The sequence below is a fragment of the Euprymna scolopes genome, chromosome 29, assembly GCF_053919585.1.
Source record: "Euprymna scolopes isolate OS-2025 chromosome 29, ASM5391958v1, whole genome shotgun sequence".
Lineage (NCBI taxonomy): Eukaryota > Metazoa > Mollusca > Cephalopoda > Sepiida > Sepiolidae > Euprymna > Euprymna scolopes.
The window spans coordinates 88,021,316-88,046,467 of NC_136510.1; the positions used below are offsets into that span (position 1 = coordinate 88,021,316).

At 34.3% G+C, this 25,152-nt stretch overlaps 1 protein-coding gene across 1 annotated transcript in view; it reads left to right on the forward strand.

Annotated features, from left to right (window-relative positions):
- LOC145252778 (uncharacterized) overlaps nucleotides 1-24,677 on the forward strand; it is a 59,914-nt gene extending 35,237 nt beyond the window's left edge. Inside the window, exon 2 of the mRNA XM_080112708.1 lies at nucleotides 23,763-24,677. Coding sequence (XP_079968834.1) covers nucleotides 23,763-24,061 — 299 coding nt within the window. The 3' untranslated portion in view covers nucleotides 24,062-24,677. The remainder of the gene's footprint in view (nucleotides 1-23,762) is intronic.
- The last annotated feature ends 475 nt before the right edge of the window (nucleotides 24,678-25,152 follow it).

The following is a 25,152-nucleotide window of genomic DNA, read 5'->3' on the forward strand; positions in this document are numbered from 1 at the left end:
CTCTGTTTTTATAGATATATATAGGTCGAGGTAATTAGTTAAAGAGATTTAATATAATGTGATATATAGATAGATAGATTAAATGTTAAATAGATTTTGTAAATAGTACAGTTGAAATGATTAGAATATTTCCAATATGTAATAAGGTCGAGGTAATTAGTTAAAGAGATTTAATATAATGTGATATGCAAATGAGCATAAGTCATTCGATATGGGGGTTGTTTGTAGAATAGTATATAAAGAAATTAGGCAAAGATTCTTATGTCTCCTATAACAGAAACATCCTAAAATGGATTCTAATGTTTCTCTACCAGGAGAGATCTACCCTCTTACCTCCTTTATATTTCGTTGATGATGGAGAGCTGTACACACAGACAGAAACACACGAACCCTATTACTTTATAAAAATATAGATATATATGTATATTTTACATCTGTTTGTTTTTCTTTTTTACTTCATCTTTCCCGGCTTCCTCCGCATTGTTTTTTGGCTTAATATATATATATATATATATATATATATATATATATATATATATATATATATATACACTATCAACCTATATATATATATATATATATATATATATATATATATGTTTATGGGAAAGAATATGCTTATTCAATTATATTTCACCCTTTATTCATACCAATCCTTTAATTCATGATGAAGATCGATGTAACTACAGAGCATATACAAATAAATGACAAAAAGTCTATATTCAAAATTCCAAAGTTTGTTGTCCATCTTACCGTCCATTTCATTCAGCATGTTAAAAGGTTCAATTCTTGACAGCACCTGTTTCGTAGCACAGAGTCATTTATATAATTATTGCGTCAATTTTGTAATCGTTTCTGCCCTGACTCATCAGAAGAATAGGAATTCATCAACTTTAAAAGAAAATGAAAGGAAATATGGCCATGATTACAAAAATCAGAAAAAGAATGGGAAAAAATCAAACATGGCGTAACCATCACAAAGCACAATTGTAACTACTCTCCGATTTTTTTTCTCATGTTGGTGTTTTATCAACATTCCCAATCCACTAGCGTTATGAACACACAAATTATGAAGCATGTTAAGCAACGTTATTAGGCATTATTAAATAACGTTCAACTGAAGGAAATCGCTCATTAAAAAAAAAAAAAAAAAAAAAATAGGTGAAAGAGGGGACTGAGAGTGAAATCCGAAAATTGACTCTAATATACACGGTGAAACGATACTGTTATCGCCCTAAAGAAAACAACACTACAGCTTTATTTTAAAACTTTTATTGAAAAAAATCAATTCCGGTAACTTGATTATGCAGTAGAGTTGACATCTATTCAATGTATTCGCCTCGATATGGGTTCGGAACTTGGAAAATGCCTTTTTCAAAAGCGTCAGCAGAAGTTTGGCGAATAATCGGCAGATGACGGCGATCAGGCTGGCTTTGGTGTTGCGGGAGGTCGTGTTGGTGATGTTCTCAACATATGATCAAAGTAGTCCAGCAGGTTCAGGTTGGGAGAGGAGGGGGGCAGTGAGAGAAGCGTACAAAGTCATAGTATTCCTTCTGAAGCCAAGCCTAGGCCTTCTGTCACACCCAGGGTCTTCCAGCGACTACCTGGTTGGCTCAGGGAATCACCACACTCTTCAGCACATCCAGGTACACTTTGGTGTTGACTTTCAAGCCAACTTCGAAGATGTGAGGCAGCATGATGTGGCCCTCACTTGAAATCACTCCAAAGACCATAACCGTGGCTGGAAACATTGTTTCTATCACCCTGGGCACATCTTTATTATTCATGACAATCCAGCGATGCATTTTGAAGGTGCTGGCAATGGTCCTGTTATCATAACTTGTATTGGTAGTGAGCATGAGTTGTACAGCAGCGTATCTCCGATCTCACTCGTTAAACATTGTGTCACTTTCAGACATGATAGAAAGCTCCTATTGCTCTTGAGATTTGTACACAACTGGCCAACTAGTATATGGTCTGCAACAAAAAAGAAAACCGCTTTTCATTTAACAGAAATGGAATCATGTCATCTTTTCTAGTGCGATGATTTTATCGATCCACCCTGTAAATTTCTTACAGATTTCTTTATGGTGTAATTTGTGGCAAGAACAGGACTAGAGAATATTTTTTTTTACTAGAGGGTAAATGATTATCAGGCCAAAATCCATTCGAGGATAAAGGTTAATGGATGTCAAGTAGCTGGTGAGACAAAACAGTGATGATCGATAGCGGTGAAAATTGGGTAGAATTTGATTATTTAAGTGGATGGCTCAAGAAGAAATTGTTTACATTGGACTTGAAAACAACCATGCTATAGTCAGTTGGAAAGCAGCCTCACAGTATTCTGTTCCATAGACGGGTAGTTCTAGGAAAGAAACTTCGCTCATGGAATGTCGGTTTAGTTTTAGACGCAGATAGAGAGTAAGGGAAATTGTTGAGAGTCATTATAGGTAGACGAGTGTTTGTTGTGAATGTTTTACAGGCGGGCGATGCCATGAAGACAATGATAGAGCAGAGACAGATGTGAGAATTAGCTTTTCTAACACCTACTATAATATTAGCAATCAAAACAAAATCTGCTGTTCGAATTAAATGTAAAAATCAATGAAATCGATTGACAATGATTTTTTATTTTAACAACACGGACTTACCAAAACTAACTGACTGAACAGTTTTAAGTGGGTGCCTTTTTTAAAAAAAATAAGATATTTGAGTAAAAGAAATATCGCCAAATCGATTTTACTTGAGATCTACAATTAGACAGCAGACGATATCCACGCACGGAGTATATTTAAAACTCACACAGAATCATCTTATCAGAAATAACAATTTCAAACACTTAACATAATTTTTCGAGAAACAGCAATCCTAAAAGCGAAAAAAGGAAAGATAAAAAAACAGCACATCGACGAAATATTGAGTTGTTTCCGTGTGATCTTCATTGCTATATATATATATATATATATATATATATATATATTGATTTCGTATCAGATGACACACAGATACGAACAGTGGATTTCATTGGATGAGGCTTTATTGTTCTCTTCAGAGGGAGAAAAAGTTGGTCCTAGAAACAGTTTCGGGGTAAGCATTTGTCTGCGGTCATACATTATACTAGCAGGATTCGTATCCTAGCGTTGCCCGAGTAAAAAAAAAAAAAAAAAAAAAATGCAAAAAAAAAAAAGAAAAATAAAAAAAAAAGAAAGGGATTTCATAAAAGATTTTTTTCTAAATTTCCATACAAGAAAATGAAGTGAAAATTTAATGATTTATGATACAGTTTTGCTACTTCTTTCAAAAAACTTAAAAGAAATCTTAATTGTTAGATTAGGGTTAGTGTAAAGAGAAACATTGTTATTAATGCACTGTATGGCAACGCTGGATAGCCATAGTAGTTTATTAAAATAGATGATAAAAAGAAGAAGAAAAGAGTGGGCGGGGAAAGGCGAAAAATGTTAAATTAAAATAGAACGTTAAAATTAAAAGAGAAAAAAAAGGAAAAGATGAACCAATCTGTGAGATAATTGGGAATTGACGGAATATTTTAGCATGTATTTTGTGTGATTTAGATTTATAGAAAAATCTTTCAAGAAACAAAGGTTGATCAACTTAGTTTTATTATTAGTTTATATATATATATATATATATATATACATATATATATATATACATATATATATATACATATATATATATATATATATATATATATACATATATATATATATATATATACAGAGAGCGAGAGAGAAAGAGAGAGAGAGAGAGAGAGAGAGAGAGAGAGAGAGAGAGAGAGTCTCAAAATAAAGACGAAACGTTGATGAACACATAACTCAGTTTGTTCCTTTTTGATCTTTTTATTTCTCTATCTCGGAATACTATTTCCATTATAATCATTATATATATATATATATATATATATATATATATATATATATATATATATATATATATATATATATATTCTTTCTTTTACACTCATTTAAATGCCGTTAATTTATTTCATTTTTTAATATCCCCTGATTGCTTTCTTGATCAATATCTGCTGTAAATTTTTTCTAATTTTCATTACGTAACTGGAGACCCCTTCAGGCGATGTTGCTTATACAAAAAATATATTTATATAAATAACATCGCCTGAAGAGATTCCTAGTTACTTGTAACTAGCAGACCGAAACATGCTCATTAATGTGTAGCGACATATGAATGCTTATGTATTACCAACGGGAAGTGGATCTGTCATAGGACTTCAGACTCCTGGTTTTAAATCTCATTAGATTTATCAACGCTGATGAGTCATATGACCACAATACACGTGTCCATGGATAATTATATATTTAACTAGCAGAAGGAGGGGGCGCCCGGCTTTGCCCGGGCATAAAATACGCTTAAATATGATATTTTAATTCGTTCAGATTTCGAAGAATATATTATTATAGAGTCGTGATTTAAATAAAAAAAAAGAAATAGAAAAGTATATGGATGCCATCATTTAGAATCGAAACTGAAAGCAACACTGTAGCATTCAAAGCTTGTGACGTTACCACTGTGCCAATGTGACACGCATATGAACTGAATAAGAATTAAAAATTAAACATAAACTAAGATTAATGTACAAAATGTATAACGAGTTTTTAAAATTTTTACTCTTTTTAAATCCGTTAAAAACTGTTTTAACCGGCTAAAGATTGATAAAAAAGAGAAATTCGTCAAAAAATCCAATCATTTGAGGCCCCTAGCGCCACTCTACGACTTTTAGTTTCAAATGAGATAGAGTTTGAAAATATGGAGACAGACAGACAGACAGACAGACAGACAGACAGATAGCCTTTTATATATTAGATATATAATATCGCAGGTAAAATAAACAAATGAATAACATCTTTAAAAAAAAGGCGTTACACGTATTAGCAGCAACGATTGGCTCAGTGGAATAGCTTCAAGCTAAAGTGTCTGGCGTCCTGGTTCACTCTCGCTGAGGAGTCTCGTATAACTATGAAACACATGTCCGTAGATAATTATCTATATATCTATAAAAGTGAGAATCCCTGTGTGAAAGGACACTTCTCAACCTATATATTCAATGAAGTTTTGATCTACAGACTTGGTATTTAGGGTATTCAGATATGTAGAAAACTTTTTAATCGGTTTTCATCCGGAAAAAAGGGCTGCTAATGGGTAAAAATTGAACATTTTTACAGGTGGGTCTACGGATTTTTATCTGTTTGCCAACTGCTTCATGAATGTGCATGCGTGAATCGTCAACGTGATAGATTAATTATTTTAAGAATAAATAGGTTTGGAAACACTTTTTAAAGATCATGTCAAGCTGACATAATGGTTATCGTATTTGACTTACTGTTTTTAGGTTTTGGTTTCGATCTCAGCTCGAGTATTTTTTTTTTTTTACTTACAAGAAGTGAACTGTTAAAAAAAAAACATAATACTCGCATGCACATGTCTCAGTTTCTGCATGAATTAAAATATAATATTTATGCGTATTTTTATGACCGGGCAATGCAGGGCGGCCTGCTAGTATTATATATATGCCGTTTCTGAGGGTAACAAGGCCGTCGCAGATTTCGCAAAACCCAGCAAAATTCTTTAAAAAAAGAAACTGCAGATTGTTTTTTTTTCTTCATCAAATCATAAAAAAATCGGTTTCTGCAAGTGCTAAGTCTATTTCTATTTAACAATTTTAGTTAAGTTTTTTTTTTTACATCCTTATATGAATGAATTCTCACTTGTCATTATAAAATTTTTAGAAGTCGGATTATGTAGGTGCTAAGTCTGCTGTAGGTTAAAGTTAATATTATATATATATATATATATATATATATATATATATATATATATATATATATATATATATATATATTATCTGTTTGTCAACTGCTTCATGAATGTCTCAGTTTCTGTATGAATTAAAATATAATATTTATGCGTATTTTTATGACTGGACAACGCAGGGCAGCCTGCAAGTATATATATATATATATATATATATATATATATATATATATATATATATATATATCCATTCACGCGAAATCACCTTTTTCTTCACCATATTCCCTCTGCTTCACTTTTTGTTATCAAGTAAGATCTTTGACTTACTTGCAGTTTCATTAAATACTTTTGTATGCAAAATCCGATCCCGCATTTTACTAATTCCTACCCTCTGATGAGAAGGAAAGTATTTCTTCGAAACTCCGAAAGTATTTCTTCGAAACTTTATATTCAATGAAACTGCAAGACTATCCACTTATTAAGTGTTTCCTTTTCAGATTAAATATGTTTTTAACACTTTTTCAAAGTGTTTTTAACATGTTTTATTACCTATTTGCTCTTATATATATATTTATATATATGGGTGTGTGTGTGTGTGTGTGTGTGTGTGTGTGTGTGTGTGTATGTGTGTGTGTGTGTGTGTGTGTGTGTGTGCTTATTAAATAATGCTATTTCAAGGAGTGCGTCTCTATATCTGCGTATATGATTTGATCACGAATCTAAACACAGCAACTTTATGAACAAGTTAATCACTGTTTTCAGTTTATCCCAAACAATGCTGAACTCTTACAGCAAATACTTTTCTAAAATAAGTCGAGCAAAACATTCAAGTTTTAAATGGTAGCTTCCAGGCAATACCGAGTTTCTTTGCTAGTCCTAAATGAAGAAAAAAAGAAAAAAGATCAAACATTCGTTTGATTATGATTGAAGAAGAGACTGAATCGCCAAAAGGAATTGATCTTTCGTGCAAAGATCATAGGTTAACCTTTGTGTATGGATGTAGGAATTAATGGGGGCACTTTGGTTAGAAGTGACTCATGTCGAGGGGAGTTACTGATAGGATAAGAGTGGGGATGCTCCTAACAAATGTGGAACTTTTATACGAATACAACGGCATAAGGGAGGTATAACATATTAAACAATTTCTAACTAATGCGACATTTTGTGGAACCAACCTCACTAAACTAGATAGTATCATAGTAAATACATTCTATTATATAAGGGGCAGTTGTCTGTGTTTATGTGTGTTTGCATGTCTAGCTAAAAATAAAAAAACTACACAACAAACAGCCACAAGATTGGTATATCCTTAATCAGTGTTTTTTCGGATTAATAATATTAACTGGGCCACGTTTCGTCAGGATGAGGGGTCGGTTTTTCAACCATTTCCAATGTTATTTATTATATAAAGGAAAGATGCAAGACTAACATTATTAACAGAGAGGAATAGGCTGAGCGAAAGTGATGAAGAGGAATGCGGAAAAATGTGGAAGAGAGAATAGAAAGAGACAGATTGAGAGGGGTAGAGAGATAGTTTTAATATAAAGATGTTGCACGCACTTTTGAATATCTTCTGCTCTGTATTTTATAATTCCAAGCAATGCCTGCTATCCTTGCTAATCTATTATAGAAAGGACAGTTCTTTTTGTATATGTGGGTGTATACCCAGCTGAAAGTTAAAGACTATAAAACAAACACCCACAAAGTTGACATTATCTTGATCGGCGTTGTGCTAGATGAATAATATCTAACACAGTGGGACATGCAAAACATAGTGCCACGAACTGACGATTTATCTATCTCATGGACCCTTATTTATTGATGGAGTTTAGCTTTGATAAGTATTAACTGATTAATTTTTTAAATATTTGAAGATTTTGAGCACTTGAAGTGAAAAAAAACAACTTTTACCAAAATGACTGTATATGACTAAATAACCCAAAAAGGGTTGATATGCCGTAAAACAAAATAACCAAACCAAACACAGTGAATAAATGTTTCAAACTATAAAGAAGTTGAAGTATGAAAAGTGTTTCCAGAACTACTGTACTAATTATTAGTATCACATTAAAAAAACATCAAACATCATGAATATGTATTATAAATATAGTAAGAAATTGAATAATAAAACTTTCAACTTAATGTCAGATTAAGAATGTCTGATATGTCATAAAATAAAACTAAACAGAACTGACCATTTCTTTTTTTTGTTCAAATCAATGAGAAGTAATTCTGTGTGAACGAATACAGAGTAAAATCCCTTTTTTGTTTCTTTTAAGATGAAGACCATTTAAAAACAAGTGAAGCATGCATGGCCCCTCGTGAGTGCACAGTGAACGAGACATAAAAAATGACTAAGTTCAGCATTTGACCCCAACAATTTAGCCCCAAAAGTCCCCAGGGGACATCAAATCCTGGTGAAAATGAACAAACAGAACAGTTTTAGGCCTTAACATATGTAAATTTGAGGTCTGCACCATGCAAAAAAAAGAATTGACTAAGCCCATCATTCCTCCCCTCCCCATCTAGTCCCAAAGTTCTTAAAATATTTAAATTTGAGTTCAGCACCATGCAAAACTGCTAAATAGACATACACAGAAGATTTTGGACAAATATGGTAAAATAGTCCCAAAAATGGAGTGTTTTTATTAGCACTAAAAGAACTCCTAACACCCAAGAGTTATTGCGAAGTATAGACAACCAAATTATATAGAAATCAGTTAGTTACAACTTTTCAGAAAGATTTATAAAATCCAAGTTATCAATTTTTTTTTTTAAATAAGCACAAAAGTGTCAATTTTAGCCATTTTAACCCGAAAAGCACCCCTAGGGGTGGCACCAGAGTTTTCCCTGAAAATCCATTCTGTTATTTTTTTACTCATATCATGTTTAATGTTTGTGCAAAATTTTTTAAAAATTCCAAGGCGTAGTTATTGAGAAAACTGCAGACAGACGAACGGAGGAACGGTTGAACAGATGAACAGACGAATGGAAAAGGGTGAATTTACAGGTCCATCCTCCTTTTGTTAGCCTAACCCTAACCCTAACCCTACCCTCCTTTTGTCGGGGGGGAGGACTAATAATGTAGACATGGACGAAGTATTTTCTGTAAGAGTTTATAGGGAATTCCATTTTATTCTTTTTATCTTTGGACAGGGTCCAAAAAAGAGTCTCCATATAATAAGTCACACACTCTTAAACAAACTCTGATTCCTGCCCCCAAATGTTGTATCACTTGTTTTACAAGTACTTTAATGGAATGTGTTCTGACGAACTCTTAGTACTGGTGCCCCTTAATGTAAATACACCCTCTAACCAAACAAGCAGCGAAATCCCACACTTAATTTTAAGGGTCCACAGATGCCAAAGAATTTTCTACTGTAATTGTTTCAGCTATATTTTGGAATTTCCTCCCTATTCCTTGCTTCCCCGATTGTATGAGATTCCTTCAATAAGTTTCCAGATTTTCTTCATATGGCCACTTTTATTGATAGTACACGCACGAGACTCTAGTCTCCTTTGCAGTAATCTCCTCTGGCTGCAATGCACTTGTTGTACTGTTCCAACAACTTTTGGAAGGCCCCATAGCAGTCCTCTTTTGTGCGTATATCAATAAACCTTGTCACAGCCTCTTTAATCTACTCAATTGTTTCACAGCGATCGACTCAAAGGTTTTCCTTGTGCTTAGGAGATAACCCCAAATCACAGGAATTCGCCTTGTTTTCACCACTGGAAGCTCTGGACTATAGGGAGGGTGAGAAACTGTTGATCAAACAAGAATGGAGTATCTTAAGACAAATTTCGCACAAATCTTCCGCATCTTCAGTTCTTCATGAATAATTGTGATTGCATGTACAGTTCCCACACTGAGATAAAACTGTGCACTTATTGGCTCTATAGACACACGACAGTCCTTATCCATGAAATTCTTTATTTGACCAATCAATTCTGATGTTCTGACTTTCTTACTCCTCCCACACCTCTCTTAATCTCCCATAAACTCTCTGCCTTCCTTGAATCTCTTATATCACTCAAAAATTTATACCTGATTCATGCAAGATTGTCCAAAAGCAGTCTGAAGCATTCCATATGTTTCTGCGGCATTTTTTCACCTTTTAAACAGAATTTTATTGCATATCGTCCTTCTGAAGTGTCCTCATGTTCAGATTGCATTTTAGAAATTCACCAGCTGTGACAATCAGGCTTTAGTAGGGTGTATTCCAATTCCTACTATAGCTGTTTATTTGAACCTGAAATCATAAAAATTGGTCAGTCATCTCACAAGATGTATGGCAATAACATCCCGAATTTTCAAGAGTCTACGCCAATTTTAAATACCTGTACAAAAAAGTCTGGAAACTTATTGAAGGCACGTTGTGTAATTACGGATGATTCATATTAGTTGTAACTAGTTTATATCTATACTTATATCAATAACATATTGATATGTCAATTATTAATACTTGTAAAAAAAAAGTCTGGATACATTGAAAGCATCTTATACTAACATCCGAGAGTGTCATGGGAGCACTGCAAAATTTCATGCGGTATGTCTAAGACAAGGATAGCCTAGCGGCGCCAATCCCTCTCCAGACTTCAGAGCACATACAGCACTTGGTCTTACCAAATGATCACCTATTTTAATACTGGTCAGGTTAAACGTTGCTTTACTAAGATTGCTGTACTATGTCAATGTCAACTAATACAATGGCACTGTACTAACATGCAAAAGTTTAAATGTAATGTGAACAGCCATATCGCTGCTCAACTCCCTATTTAGAATGTTCCTGTAGTCAGGGCCCCTAATTCATAGTAGCTCCTTATGTATCAGCAGCAACGTGATTTGTCTGGGATGAATATGAGTAATATATGTATACTAGCTGGACACCAGGCATTACCCGGTCGTACAATACACTTAAACATGATATTTTTAATTTATGCTGATTGCGTATGTATTATTATAGAATCAATCCTCTGTGGAATATTACATATTACGAGCAACAATTTGCCCAGTGAACTAATTTACAAAAAAAAAAATAAATAAATAAATAATAATGATGATAATGTCGTTCATCAAATTCGGTCTGTGTTTGTTTACAATATCACGTCAGTTGATATTTGGGCTTGACAGTCTTAAAAATAGTTTTTCTTCTCTTATAGATAAAAAAAGAAGAATTTTTACAGGGTAATATTTCACGTTACACCGGCCAAGGTTAGACTGGTGTAATGTAAAATATTTCCCTGTAAAAAATTTTTTTTTATCAATAAGAGAAGAAAGGCTATTTTTAAGATAATAATTTTGCGACTTTCGATATTTATCGGAAGAATGTCTGTACAAAACATATCTAAGAACACTGCCAGAAATATGAATTAGCCCTGTGTGGAATTTGCAAAAGATAGGTTCAGCCGTTTCGGAACCTATACGGAAGGAACTCACACCCACAAAGTGACTTTTATATAATAGTAGAGATAGAGTAATATCAGGTTGACATGAAGACTCTTGCAGTTTTTAACTTTTAAATTCAAATTAAAGTATCTCAGTTCAAACAAAAACTTATAGATTGAAATATGCACCATCAGAATCAACACGCTTTCACCAACGCAGAGCAACTGTATTTATGTCAGTAACGTAAAAATCTTGCGTTTTGGTCGCAATGAAGTCGTTGATAGTGTTTTTGATATCGCTTAGGTTTTTAAGCATTTCCAATGCAGAAAGTTGTAGAGATGCTTGAAGAAGTGGTAGTCAGTAGATGAGAGGTCTAGAGAGTATGGCGGATGAGGCAGAGTTTTATAGCCCAATTCAATCAACTTCTGAAGTCGGGCATTGTCGTGGAGAAGAGTTGGACCTTTTTTGTTGACTAATGCTGGATGTTGTTGTCGAAGTTTCTGATGCATTTCATGCATTTGTTGACAGTACTTCTCTGCCGTAATAGTTTCGCCTGCATTCAAAAAACTGTAATAGATAAGACCGGTCGCAGACCACAAAACAGTCAGTATGACCTTCTTTTCATGCACCTCACTCTGGCTTCGGGAAGTGTTGTGAAACTTCGTCAGTGTCTAACTACTGAGAAATGTAATTAAAAAAATAAAATGACGTTTCTTTTTGCTTGCGGTCAATTGGTGAGACACCCATTTATCAAGTTTTTCTTCCAATCTCTTTCAAGTGTTTTTTTTTTTTTTTTTTTTTTTTTTTTTTTACACTGATCACCACTTATCAAGGCCCGGAAGCCACTCAGGGATAAGGGTTGGAAAACGTTGTATACGTTACGTCTAATTCGGAAGCAAATTCTCAAGCTTGTACGTGGATTAATTGTTTTCAACATCCGATAGCCGACTCATCATCTTCAAGACTCATCGTCGCCACGAAATTTCTTAAACCACCATTGTGCTGTGCATTCAGTAGTGGTTCCTGGGCCAAACGCTTCATTGATATCGTGAACTGTTTCTGTTTCAGCAGCTTTTCGGCCTAGCTTGAATTGAAATAAGAAAATTGTGCGATTTTGCTTTTTTTTCATCTTCTATTCAACGTTCTGAAAAGAAGGCATAATTGTTTTAAAACGATTGTAATTTAAACGATCAGATAGAGCGAAAAACGCTCTTTAAAATGATATATAAAGTAAAGGTATTATAACGAAAACACATTTGAAAATACATCATTTGTAATCAAAATAAAAAATTCCACAGAGACTTTCTTCTCAACCTAGTATATATATATATATATATATATATATATATATATATATATATATATATATATATATAGTAAAATTGGTAATTAGTAAAAACCTGAATACTATTGCAGAGCAAATATGTTTTATTTTTTTAACTAAACAGATAAAACGGTAATAAAAAATAAAACATATATATATATATATATATATATATATATATATATATATATATATATAGAGAGAGAGAGAGAGAGAGAGATACTAAAGATTTTATCCTGTTAAAAACGGGCAAAACAAAATTGATGGTTGAATATGGGTAAATGTGTGCTTATTTCGGCATTAAATACAAATCCGTATAAATTCGTAACTGTTCATCAAATGGATACCATAATACCTAGTTCGCTGCTCCTTATTATAACAAAGGTCTATACAAAATTTCAGCCAGATAAGCTCAGTAGTTTCAGAGCAAACTTTTCGAGCAAAGGTCGGCAACTTCCGGTCCACGAACCAAATCTGGCCTTCAAGTGAATTTTGTTTAACTATACAATTTTTTTTTATAAAACATGTTTGTAATTTATCTTTTTTGATATTCGTGTAATAAAATAAGTGACATCGTTTAAATACAATCATATGATATTTAATACTTGTTTTCTCTTCAAATGCACGGAAAATTTTTTTACATATTTAATAACATTGTTGTCGTCCATGACAATGTAATCAAAGTTGTTTGGCCCTCCTCCTAAAATCAGCACAGCTTGATGGGCTCTCATGCTTCAAAAGGTTGCCGACCCCTGTTCTAAAGTATATGTGGTATTGTGATGATTAATTCCTAATAATCCCTAACTGTGCATTGAATGGATACCATAATACTTAGTTCGCTGCACTTTATCATAACAAAGGTTCATACAAACTTTCAGTCAGATCGTCCCATAGTTTCCTAAAAAACTTTTAAAGTAAATATGGTAGTATGGTGACAAATTCATTTTACTTCATCATCATCATCGTCAATATCATCGTCATCGTAATCATGATCATCATTGTCATCATCATCATCGGCGTCATCATCGTTATCATCATCATCATCATCATCATCGTCATCATCATCGTCGTCGTCATCATCATCATCATCCTCATTGTCAGCATCGTTATAGTCGTCATCATCATAATCATCGTCGTTGTATAAATCTCTCATGCTTCAAAAGGTTGCCGACCCCTGTTCTAAAGTATATGTGGTATTGTGATGATTAATTCCTAATAATCCCTAACTGTGCATTGAATGGATACCATAATACTTAGTTCGCTGCACTTTATCATAACAAAGGTTCATACAAACTTTCAGTCAGATCGTCCCATAGTTTCCTAAAAAACTTTTAAAGTAAATATGGTAGTATGGTGACAAATTCATTTTACTTCATCATCATCATCGTCAATATCATCGTCATCGTAATCATGATCATCATTGTCATCATCATCATCGGCGTCATCATCGTTATCATCATCATCATCATCGTCATCATCATCGTCGTCGTCATCATCATCATCATCCTCATTGTCAGCATCGTTATAGTCGTCATCATCATAATCATCGTCGTTGTATAAATCCAAAGATTCAATTGTTGGCATTGGTTTCCTCGATGCTTTTGTAGTCAGAAGTCTTTCTATAAAGACCTCAGGTACATACAGGAGGGACTACGTGAAGGTTGCCAACATCTTAAGTGAAAGTGATTTTTGTGGAATGGACTGGATTCAAACTTGAGACCCCCAGATTGTCAATCCATGTTGTTAACCACTGAATCACCGTCATCTAATCCCTATTAATCCCTAATTTCACATCGAACTGATACCATAATGCTTAATTCGCTACACTTCATCATAAAAAAAAGGTCCATACAAAATTTCAACTATATCGACTCAGTAGTTTTTGACGAAATGTGGAACAGGCACACTAAGAGAACTATAAAAAGACTTCCTTCAGTCTTGACAGACTATGGATACCCTGTGCATGAAATTTGTGTGGCAAGACTCTCCAACCACACCTCTCCTGAGTCGACATTGTTGAATATCAGTGGCAAGTGGAGGTTCAGGACGACTGGAAACAATGCCGAGATAAGCGGAAAGCACATACAGCGCCTAGAATTCCCAAATGGTCACTCATCTGAGACTAGCCAGGATCAACGTGCTTAACTTTGGGGATCTGACGAGAACCGGTGTGTCAACGTGATTATGCCGTACTATATATATATATATATATATATATATATATATATATATATATATATATGTATATATATATATATATATATATATATATATAAGAGAACAATAATATAAACTTTAAATATACTTACAGAATATATGATAGGAATATACATAAACAAAAAGAGCAAGAAAGAAAAACAACAATCTAGCCGCACTGATGAGCTGTGAAACAGTACTGTATGTGGATGACTATAATGCTCCCTATCTTGGGTTGAGCATATTGGGAAGTGATATACAAACTGACATTAGCGTATTAAGCGACGCTCTTTGTGTAAACAAATCAAGCGGAGGCATTTGGACGATGTCAAACATCGTTAAATTCATTACCCTCACAGCAGCAGCTGTATAGCGTAATGGTGAGAAGCCTTGACTGTCATTTGGACGGTCGGGTTTCAATCCTGGCTTGAGGCAGTTATCTGTCTAGCCGCACTAATGAGCTGTGAGACAGCGAAACAGTACTGTATGTGGATGACTATATATATATATATATATATATATATATATATATATATATATAATAGAAATATGCATAGACAAAAAATATAAACAAACAAAAAACGAAAAAACAAACAAAAGACAAAAGAACCATAAAACAAACAAACAAAAATAACAAAAAGAAACAAAAACAGAAACACAAAAAAAAATCTATGCAATTATCAGAAAGAATTAACTCTCTCTGTTATCCTCTTTATTCCTCTTGAGGGTGCGGAACAATGGAGACGGATGTGTCACTTTGATGCAGCATCACTATCGCTATTCATCCTCATCCGAATGTTGATAGATTTAAGGAATGCGAGCATGCGTATCATGGCCGATCGAGGAAGGTTAAAAATATTTGTGGAATTGAAAGTCAGTTCCATTCCGACGGTTCCCTTTGTCTCGCAGTTGGAAACAGGGGGGCCTGAGGGAAGAAACGGGGTTGGGGATGGTGATGGAAATTATTTTGGGAATATTTCTAATGCTGTATAAAAATGAAAGCACACATAGCACACACCCAGAGACATTTGTCATTTCCCAAATAACAAAGCTGTTTCTTTTATGTTTGGGAATCTTCAATTGTTTGCTAACAGGTTTTTTGTTCATTAATATGCCCCCCTCCCTCCCTCTTTCCGCTGTTTACAGAAAATTCAACCCAAGAAATAAGCAAGTCATTAATTTTACTCAAAAATGGTTTCAAAATGTCAGGCTATTTTCATTTTTTTTGTGACATTTGTGACTTTTTGATTTTTGTGACATTTTTGATTTTTTGTGACTTTTGTGACTTTTTGTTTTTGTGATTTTTGATTTTTTGTGACTTTTTATTGTTTTTGTGACTTTTAGTTTTTTTTGTAACTTTTTGACGTTTTGATGATTATGTGATAGTTTTTGGAGACTATTTCGTTTTTTTCTGACTTTTTGGTTTTTAGTGACTTTGAGTATATTTTTTATGATTTTTGTAACTTTGTGATTATTTTTGGTGACATTTAAAATATTTTTTTTGTGACATTTTAACTTTTTGTGACTTTGTGATTATTATTGGTAGCTTTTAAAAAAAAATGTGACTTTTAGACTTTCTAGTGACTTTGTGATTATTTTGATGATTAAAAAAAAATTTTTGTGGCTTTTTTAAAGCATATTAATATTTGGTGATTTTTATGACTTTTTTACTTTTTGAAATTATTTTTTGATGATTTTTCATTTTTTGTGATTTTTTATTAACTTCATGATTATTTTTGTCAAAGTTGTTTATTTTTTTTATTTATATATTTTTTTGACCACTCCCTAACAAGGCATATAGCCACTTGAACATAAATGGCTACTATTTGGGACCATGCCTAGGAAAGATTAACAAGATGTTGGTTTACATTACATTTAACTTCTGCTTATCAGTACAACCAAGGAAGCAGGTAGCAGGAAGGGAATTCCAAAGTCTAGCTGTTCGAGGGAAGAAACTATTAGAATAGAAAGCTTTCTGGCATTTAGGGACCTCAACAGTGAAGGGGTATGATTTTGTTGCTAGGTGGGTTTGTCAGAGATATGTACATTGGGGGGGCACAAGTGCAATGAATTTATCAGAGCACATCCCATTAAAATATTTGTAAAACAGTCACAGAAATGCAACATTGCGACAATGGTACAGGGGTTGGGGTTAGTTGACAAAGTGGGACCTATTAGATTGAAAACTTTTTTGAATTTTATCCAAGAGGGAGAGACTAGTGGTAGATGCACCAGCCCAGATGTGGCAACAATACTCCATGCATGGGCGAATGGTGGTCTTGTAAAGGTACAGGATACTCTCAGGTGTGAGTAGTCTTCTAGCTCGATAGAGGGAAACTACCTTCTTTGCAACAGCTTTTGCGATGTCCTCAATGTATTTGTTCCAGTTTGTGTTGCCTGCAAAAGTTAGGCCAAGGAGTTTGAAGAAAAAATTCTCATGTAGGGTATTATTTGTCATGGATATCGGTGGTTTGAGAGGCTTCTTGTAATTGTTAAAGGAGAGCAGCTCAGTCTTACTAGCATCAAAAAGTTACCATCCATTTGCAGCCCCATTCCATTACGGTCTGGAGGTCATTTCCTAACAATTCTGCCATTGTCTTAGATTTGTGTACATGTTCTTCCCTCGTGCATGTTATAGAGTGTTGTATCATCAGCAAATATACCCATCTTGGACACAATATTATCAAGGAGGTTGTTTATGAATATCATTAACAATAGTTGTCCAAGGATCGACCCCTGAGGCACTCCCACATTAATGTTATGCTGCTTGAATACATCCATCAATGACAACCTGGATGATTCTATTGTCTAAGAAGGATCTAATTATATCTAGTATATATCCAGTTATAACATAGGATTTAATTTTCATTCAAAGCCTTTTGTGCCAGACTTTGTCAAAGGCTTTGGATATACCAAGGGCTACAGCCCTGGCTTTGTCTGTCTTATCCAGTAGATGGTATATTTGTTCAGAGATGACTGTTAAAATATCTGAAGTAGAATGACATTGCCTAAATCTGTACTGCTTGTCAGAGAGAAGATTTGCTTTTGCGAAGTGGTGGACTAGTGCTTGATTAATTAAGGTCTCAAAGATTTTAGCAAAGAAGAAGAGGAGACTGATAGGGCGATAATTGAGAGGGTCATTCCTTTCCCCAGAATTCTTGTACACTGGTATTACAGAGGTCATCTTCCAGCTATTAGAGAAGCAAGATTCAGCAAGGACTTTTATTGTAGAGCTTCGAAAGTATGGGGGCTAGCTCAGCTGAGCATTTCTTAATTAGTATAGCAAGGATGAGATCAGGTCAACACGCCTTGAAGGTGTTTAAGTTTTTTATGATATTGCAGACATGAGAAGGGATGATTTTGACATCATCTAGTGTGGCTTCAGTCCAAATTGGGAAATTTGGGAGGTAGTTGTTTGTTGGCTTTAAGGTTGAGTTGGAGGCGAATCGCTGAGCAAGCAGTTTCGCCTTCTCAGTTGCCATGCATGCGACCTTGTTGTTGTTGGATAATGGAGGAATTACTGATTGCCCTTTGTTCACTAAACTATTATAGATCTTCCAGAAATCACTAGTTCCTTTCTTTAGTGATTCAATGCGTTCCCTGATTATTTCAGCATGTTTTCTTTTAGCTGTTACTATTTCACTCTTACATTTTTTTTGTGACTTTTTGACGTTTTGAAGATTATGTGATAATTTTTGGAGACTATTTCGTTTTTTTCTGACATTTTGGTTTTTAGTGACTTTGAGTATAGCATATACTTTTCTGACTTTTTGGTTTTAGTGACTTTGAGTAGCATATACAAATTTTTGCCTATTTGCATTGGACTTATGACGTACAAACCGATCTTGGTGTCTTAACAGCCCATAAGCTAGGGAAATGGATATGATGTGCACTGTAACTTTGGTCCATGTCTGGACTAGTCAGGTGGGTGAAGAGGCCCAATCCTATCAACTATGTTAAGTCTACTCATATAAAATCTGCACCAATATACTCACAACAATTATTAATCCTAACCCCATCTACTGCCTATTTGTCTTATCATGAGTATTGGTAAAAATTACAATTATAAGAAACTGGCAATCCATTAGACATTGCCCGGTCATAAAATACGCTTAAATATATAATTTTGATTAATGCAGATGTCTTATACTTTATTATATTATATTGAACCCAATATATAGTAATGATTTAAAATGTTAAAAAAAAATAACTTGTGCACCACCACTGAGAATTGAAACCAAAACGTTTAGCTTACAATTTACCTTTTCTTTTCATGTTAATGCCTGAACTATGAAGACATGTTTGCTGCAAAACTAAAAATTAAAACATGAACAAATAGATATTACGTTATGCATGCATATTCTTAATGCCGTCGTTTGATCTTCACCTGGCAAATTCCATTTTTATAATTTTCACACTTTTCCACCGATTTTCCTCTGCTAAAATCTAAATATAAAGTTTTGCATGGGTTCGAATACCTTATAGATGAAGTTTCATGCCTGCACTCGAAAAATTGACAGAGGAGTTTCGTAGGCAATTTTTTAAAAACAAATATATATATGCATACATAAATATATATAAAAAGAGGTTTGTGTTTACTACAACCTTTTTATGCAAATATTATGCAAATATAAATCATATAGAATATCTGCATGGATATAATTACATGCAATAGTTAACTAAAGATTATCATTTCATAAGAAAATCCAAAAACCAATAGGAATTAATTAAAATTAATGTTTAAAAGAATATGCAAATTAGCTAGATCTTTTGCAGATGAATGCAATTCCACGACCCATACGTGACAAAGTTGTATTATATTTTTAAATAAAAAGGGTTTTTAATATGAATATCAACACACACACACACACACACACACACACACACACACACACACACACACACACACAAAAAAAAAAAAAAATTTATAGGATTTTAAATGTATTTGTAACAAAAAGTCAAATTCAAAATTTCCAATGAAAAAACAAAATCACGTTTCACAGTTGCTGACGTATTAACCTATATTTAATTACCTGCAATAATACACAGAGAAATAGTTTTCACAATTCACTTCTAAATATCAATGCACACAAAAAACAAAAACAAAAAATATAAAAGTATAGACTTATTTGTAACAAAAAATCAAATTCAAAATTTCCAATGCAAAAAAATCACTTTTCACAGTTGCTGACGTGTCGATCTATATTTTATTACGTGCAAAAGTTCACAGGGCACTAATTTTCACAATTCACTGCTAAACATATTCTTAACCGGAAGTGGCAATTCTCGGTCGTTGTGCCATTATACCAGATTTTCTTTTCAGATCTAATCCCAAATTGCAACATGGCGGACACTTTTAAGGGAGATAACCTGTACAAGTTTGAAAACGATTCCCTTTTTAAAGATGGAGTCTGATTGAAAAGAAAACCACTCAGTTGACGAGCGTTTTTGCTACTTTTTCAACAATATTGTTTGGGTTGCTCTCAAATTGTTTCCTGCAGTTTCTTTTACTTGCTGCATTCTTATCCTGGCCATTCTTTGACAAAATAACCGAAGACCAATTTCGAAGTGGCAACAATGGTGGCAGGAATGTTGTAAGGCCTCGTTTTCACCCATCAACTCCTTTTCTCCAATAACTACTGCCTTTTCAGCTGCCAGAGTAATTTTATTTAGAAGTATGGTGGACGAGAGGAAATTGCTTTTCAAGTCTGCTAGTGACAGGAAAGGATGATATTCAAATGTTAAATAGTAACGGTAGAAAGGGAGGGGAGGCTGAGATATATGAGGTCACGATTGTCAAGTCGATTATGTGGTACGACAAAGGGGTTTAAAATAGCGGATCACTTTAGTTTGATGAGATAATGTGGCATGCAGTGTTCAAATCCTGTCAGTTACGTTAACAAATGATTGTACTATTTGGCCTATTCCGACTACTATACTTATCTTATTTTCTAGGAAGAGTAGAAAGTGGACCTTGTATTTATTTTTAGCAACCGCATAGGTCCTTATTTTATCGCTTAGTCCACACATTCCAGGAGCGATGTTTTTAACAAAGGAGGAAAAATTGCTGCTTTCTAGGTTGAACTCTATTCCATTTAACACTTAGCGTTGGCAAATTTTTGATTATATATATATATATATATATATATATATATATATATATATATATATATATATATATATATATATGCATATATATATATATATATACTAGCAGGGGTGCCCGGCGTTGCTCGGGTGTTTGGAGGTGTATGCTGTGCAAAAAAAGCAAAAAAACAAAAAAATGGTTAATTTTTTAAAACTTTGACCCCTATTATGACCCCTTAAAATTTATTGTTTCGGGCTCAAATCACTTTATTAAGTTAGATCCAGGTTCAAGGAATCTATATCTAAAATTTCAAGTGTCTAAACCCAAAATTGTCGGAGGAGTTTGGTAGAGTTCTTAAAGGTCAAATCGTTGAAATTTGACCCCTTAACAGCCAAATTTCTGGCTGACACCCGTCACATCGATTTTCCCAAATCTCAGTACCCGGTATTTAAAATTTCGAGTCTATAGACTAAAAATTGACAGAGTTATTGCGTAGGGAAATGTACACAGACAGACAGACAGACACGTTCACTTTTATATATATATAATATATTGGCTTCTTACATAGTTACATGCTTTGTCTGGAGGGATTTCCAAAAAATAAAATCTTAGATATTATTCTCACGTCTGAACTCCAATCTCTGGTCCCCCCCCCCTCGCCAATCTTTCACGAAAAACACCCGTCTAGCTGAATCCACTGTGAAAAATTTCCCCTACTCTATATCTGTGCCTAAATCAAAACGCGGATTCCATGAACAAAGCTTCTTTCTTAGAACTGCACGCCTGTGGAACTCTGTTCCGTCTGCCTGCTTCCCACCAGACTACAACTTGGATGTGTTCAAGTCCAACGTTAACAAATTCCTAATGAACCGCCCCCTTAAATAAACACTTCATCAAATCTCCACACTAACGTAATGTACTTGCAATAACCCTTATCCCTGAGTGGCTTCCGGGCCTTGATAAGTGGTATCACTGTGTAAAAAAAAAAAACAAAAACAAAAAAAAACAACGTTTCGAACTATGTAATTTCTGACCGTCTTCAGAGGTGTCTTGGACAACATGGAAATCTTTATGCCCGGCTCGGGAATCTATATGGAATTTACTGTTGTGTGTGAGGGGGGGGGGCTTAGCCGTTCATCTATAAGAAGGAAAACTCTGGCAATCGTAAATGTTTTAATAATTCCTCTTTATTGACTTCTTCAGAAATGAGTAAAGATTTAATTTTCTTAGCTCTATTCACAAGAACTCAGATTCATCATTAGTTTTAGAATTCTTCCTTCAAACTCTTCGGCTTAACATTCACAGGAAATATAAACTGGAATAAATGCATTGAAAACATTGCGAAGGCTGCTGAAATGAAGGTGGACCCACTCTACCGAGCTAGAAAACTGCTGACACCTGAGAATATCCTGTACCTTTATAAGGCCACCATTCGTCCATGTATGGAGTATTGTTGCCACATCTGGGCTGGTGCATCTACCACTAGTTTCTCCTTCTTGGATAGAGTCCAAAAAAAAAAAAGGGTCCACAATCTATTAGATCCCACTTTGTCAACTAGGCTCCAACCTCTGTCCCATCGCCGCAATGTTGCATCCCTGTGGCTGTTTTTTACGTATTTTAATGGAGTGTTCTCTGATGAACTCATTGCACTTGTGCCCCCTCAACATACATATCCCCAACAAACCCACTTAGCAACAAAAATCACACCCCATTCACTGTCGAGGTCCCTAAATGTCAGAAAGTTTTGTATCAAATAGCTTCTTCCCTAGAACAGCTACACTTTGGAATTCTCTTCCTGCTGCCTGCTGCCTGCTTCCCAAACTGTACTGATATGCAGAAGTTTAAATGTAACGTAAACCAACATCTTAATCTTTCTTAGACATGATCCCAATTCGTGGCCCCTTACTTTTAAGTTGCAATATGCCTTGTTTGGAGTGAAGTTGAGGAAAAAAAAAAGAAAGAAAGGAAAAACATAATCCGTGGCGATTTTGAACAATTCCCTTTTCCAGCATTGAGTTCTATAAATCTTTGGTCCAAAGAGCTTTTCTTGGTCAGATTACACAGACTTTAGTCATATTTTGACATTGTCTCATATGTGTTCTCTCTGAATGCTTTTCTGTTGCTTTTGTATTACAAACTTTTGAACATTCTTGTCTACGTTTCTGAATTTTTTAGGTGATGATCGATTATTCGCGTTATTTTGATTCATCAGACTACTGTTCTCATCTTGAGTGTTATTTGCACAACGTTTCGGTCGATGTAACTTCTGATCTTCTTCAGGTGTATCTTATCAAACTTGGGATTCTTTCTGTCGAACTCGGGAATCTTTATTTGCGAGGACCCATGGTGTAGTGGATAATGTACTTGATAAAAAACATTGTTGTAAAAGTTTCACTGTTCTGGAGGTTAAAGGTTCAATGCTAAGTTCGGGTGACACTCAAAATACAATTTCTAATGATTTAAGAGATTTTTACCCAGTCGTGGCTGACGTAACAAGAACATACTACCTCCATGGCTTAAATAAAGGATTTGATTCGAGGTTTCCTGCAGAACCCCGAGTTCGACAAAAAGATTCCCGAGTTCGATAGAATGATTCCCCGAGTTCAACAAGATACACCCGAAGAAGGTCCGAGGTTACATCGACTGAAATATAGTGAAAATAACACTCAAAATGAGAACAGTAGTCTGAAGAATCCAAATAATACGATTGATCGACCCACATCTCAAAAACTCAGAAACGTAAAAAACAAAAAAAAAAAAAAAAGAACTTAAAGGGTTTAATAATATCTTTAACCTTTGTCTCCTTAAAATAAACGATTTAGAGAACGAGTGATGTTTATTTTTCTAAAAAGAAATCGTGATGTGTGCGTACGTTCGATGGTAGGTACTACCCCTGTTTGTTTGCACAGGTAAGGTAAACTTTTTCGAATACAGGTGTTAACATGTCGATCTGTTTTCTTTTTTTTTTTTTGCAGGTATCAGTACACTTGCCCTATCGTCGTCGGCAGAGGACAGTACCAGCTGCCGAGGTAGCAAGGGCAAAGGTGTTGTTCGCGTAGACAGCCTACAGTTGAAGGCTCAACTCATCAAAGAGAAACATCTTTATATCCGTTCCCGGACAAGACTTGGGACACCGTCCGTAAACAGGAAATCATTTACCGAAAAGGATTTAAAGAGATTTGAATGTAAATATACGAAAATTTATTATCATGCTCCTTTTGTTTGTTTGATTAATCGTTTTGTGTTAAGGCATACCAACATTTTTCGCGTGTGAGAAATTCTACAATTATAAACAAGCCCTCATTGGCTGATTTGGCCACCCACTGTCTTTGTTTGGACTAATCTAATTAGTCGATGTTTTTAACCGTCAGTGATGAGCTTGGTGGGCTTTTTTGATTGCCTTTTCCTTTTCAGGCAGTTCCAGACATGCAGCCGACGAAGAAAGAACACGGGACTCAACTCTCTATGGATATGAGGCATTTGGGCGCCTCTCCCTTTCGTCTCTCTGAGACTTTATTTCTAAGTCGAAATAATTAGGCTAGGTTATTATTATATATTCTTCCGGAGACTTTTTAAGGTCAGAATTATAGACCTGTTATTAATGACTTTTCCTTCAAATGAACATTAATTATGAACTTCTGTGATATCGACTCAAGTCGAGAATTGAATCCTTTCATTAGAAGACATACCAACCTCACTTTAAACGGCTGCAATTAATCCAATCTTCGAACAGTGTTGTACCCGGATATCTGTTCCTGATGAAGATAAAACAATTATTACCTTTCGAGATTGTTACCAGCTCTGTTCAGAGGCAAATCGGGCATTTCCTTTTTTGCAATGAAGAATGAATAAAATTTGTAAGGAGGTATGCTTTGTTGTAATTGTTAATTTTTGCCACACACACAAAAAAAAAAAGCAAAAAAAAAACAAAAAAACAAAAAAAACAAACAAACAAACAGGTAAAATATCTTATACGTGTTATTTAATGCCGAATTCAGTAATTTTTGGAAAAGGGTTTTATACATCGAGTTCTTTATATCTTCAGATATTTATTTATGGTGTTTGGTTTGGTTGTTTTGTTTTATGACATAACTTTTTTGTGTTATTTACTGTCGAATCCAGTAATTTTGTGGAAAAAGTTTATGTTTTGATTTCTTTATATCTTCAAATATTTATTCGCGAAGTTTGGTTTGGTTGTTTTGTTTTACCTTCTTTAACTTCAATCATTTTGGCAAAAAGTTTTTATACTACAAATTCTTTATATCTTCATTGTGTTTGGTTTGGTTTGATTGTTTTGTGGAGGTAAATTGTGGTTTTTGTTTTTTGTTTTGAAGAAAATAATTGAATTTTGTGATAGGATGGAAA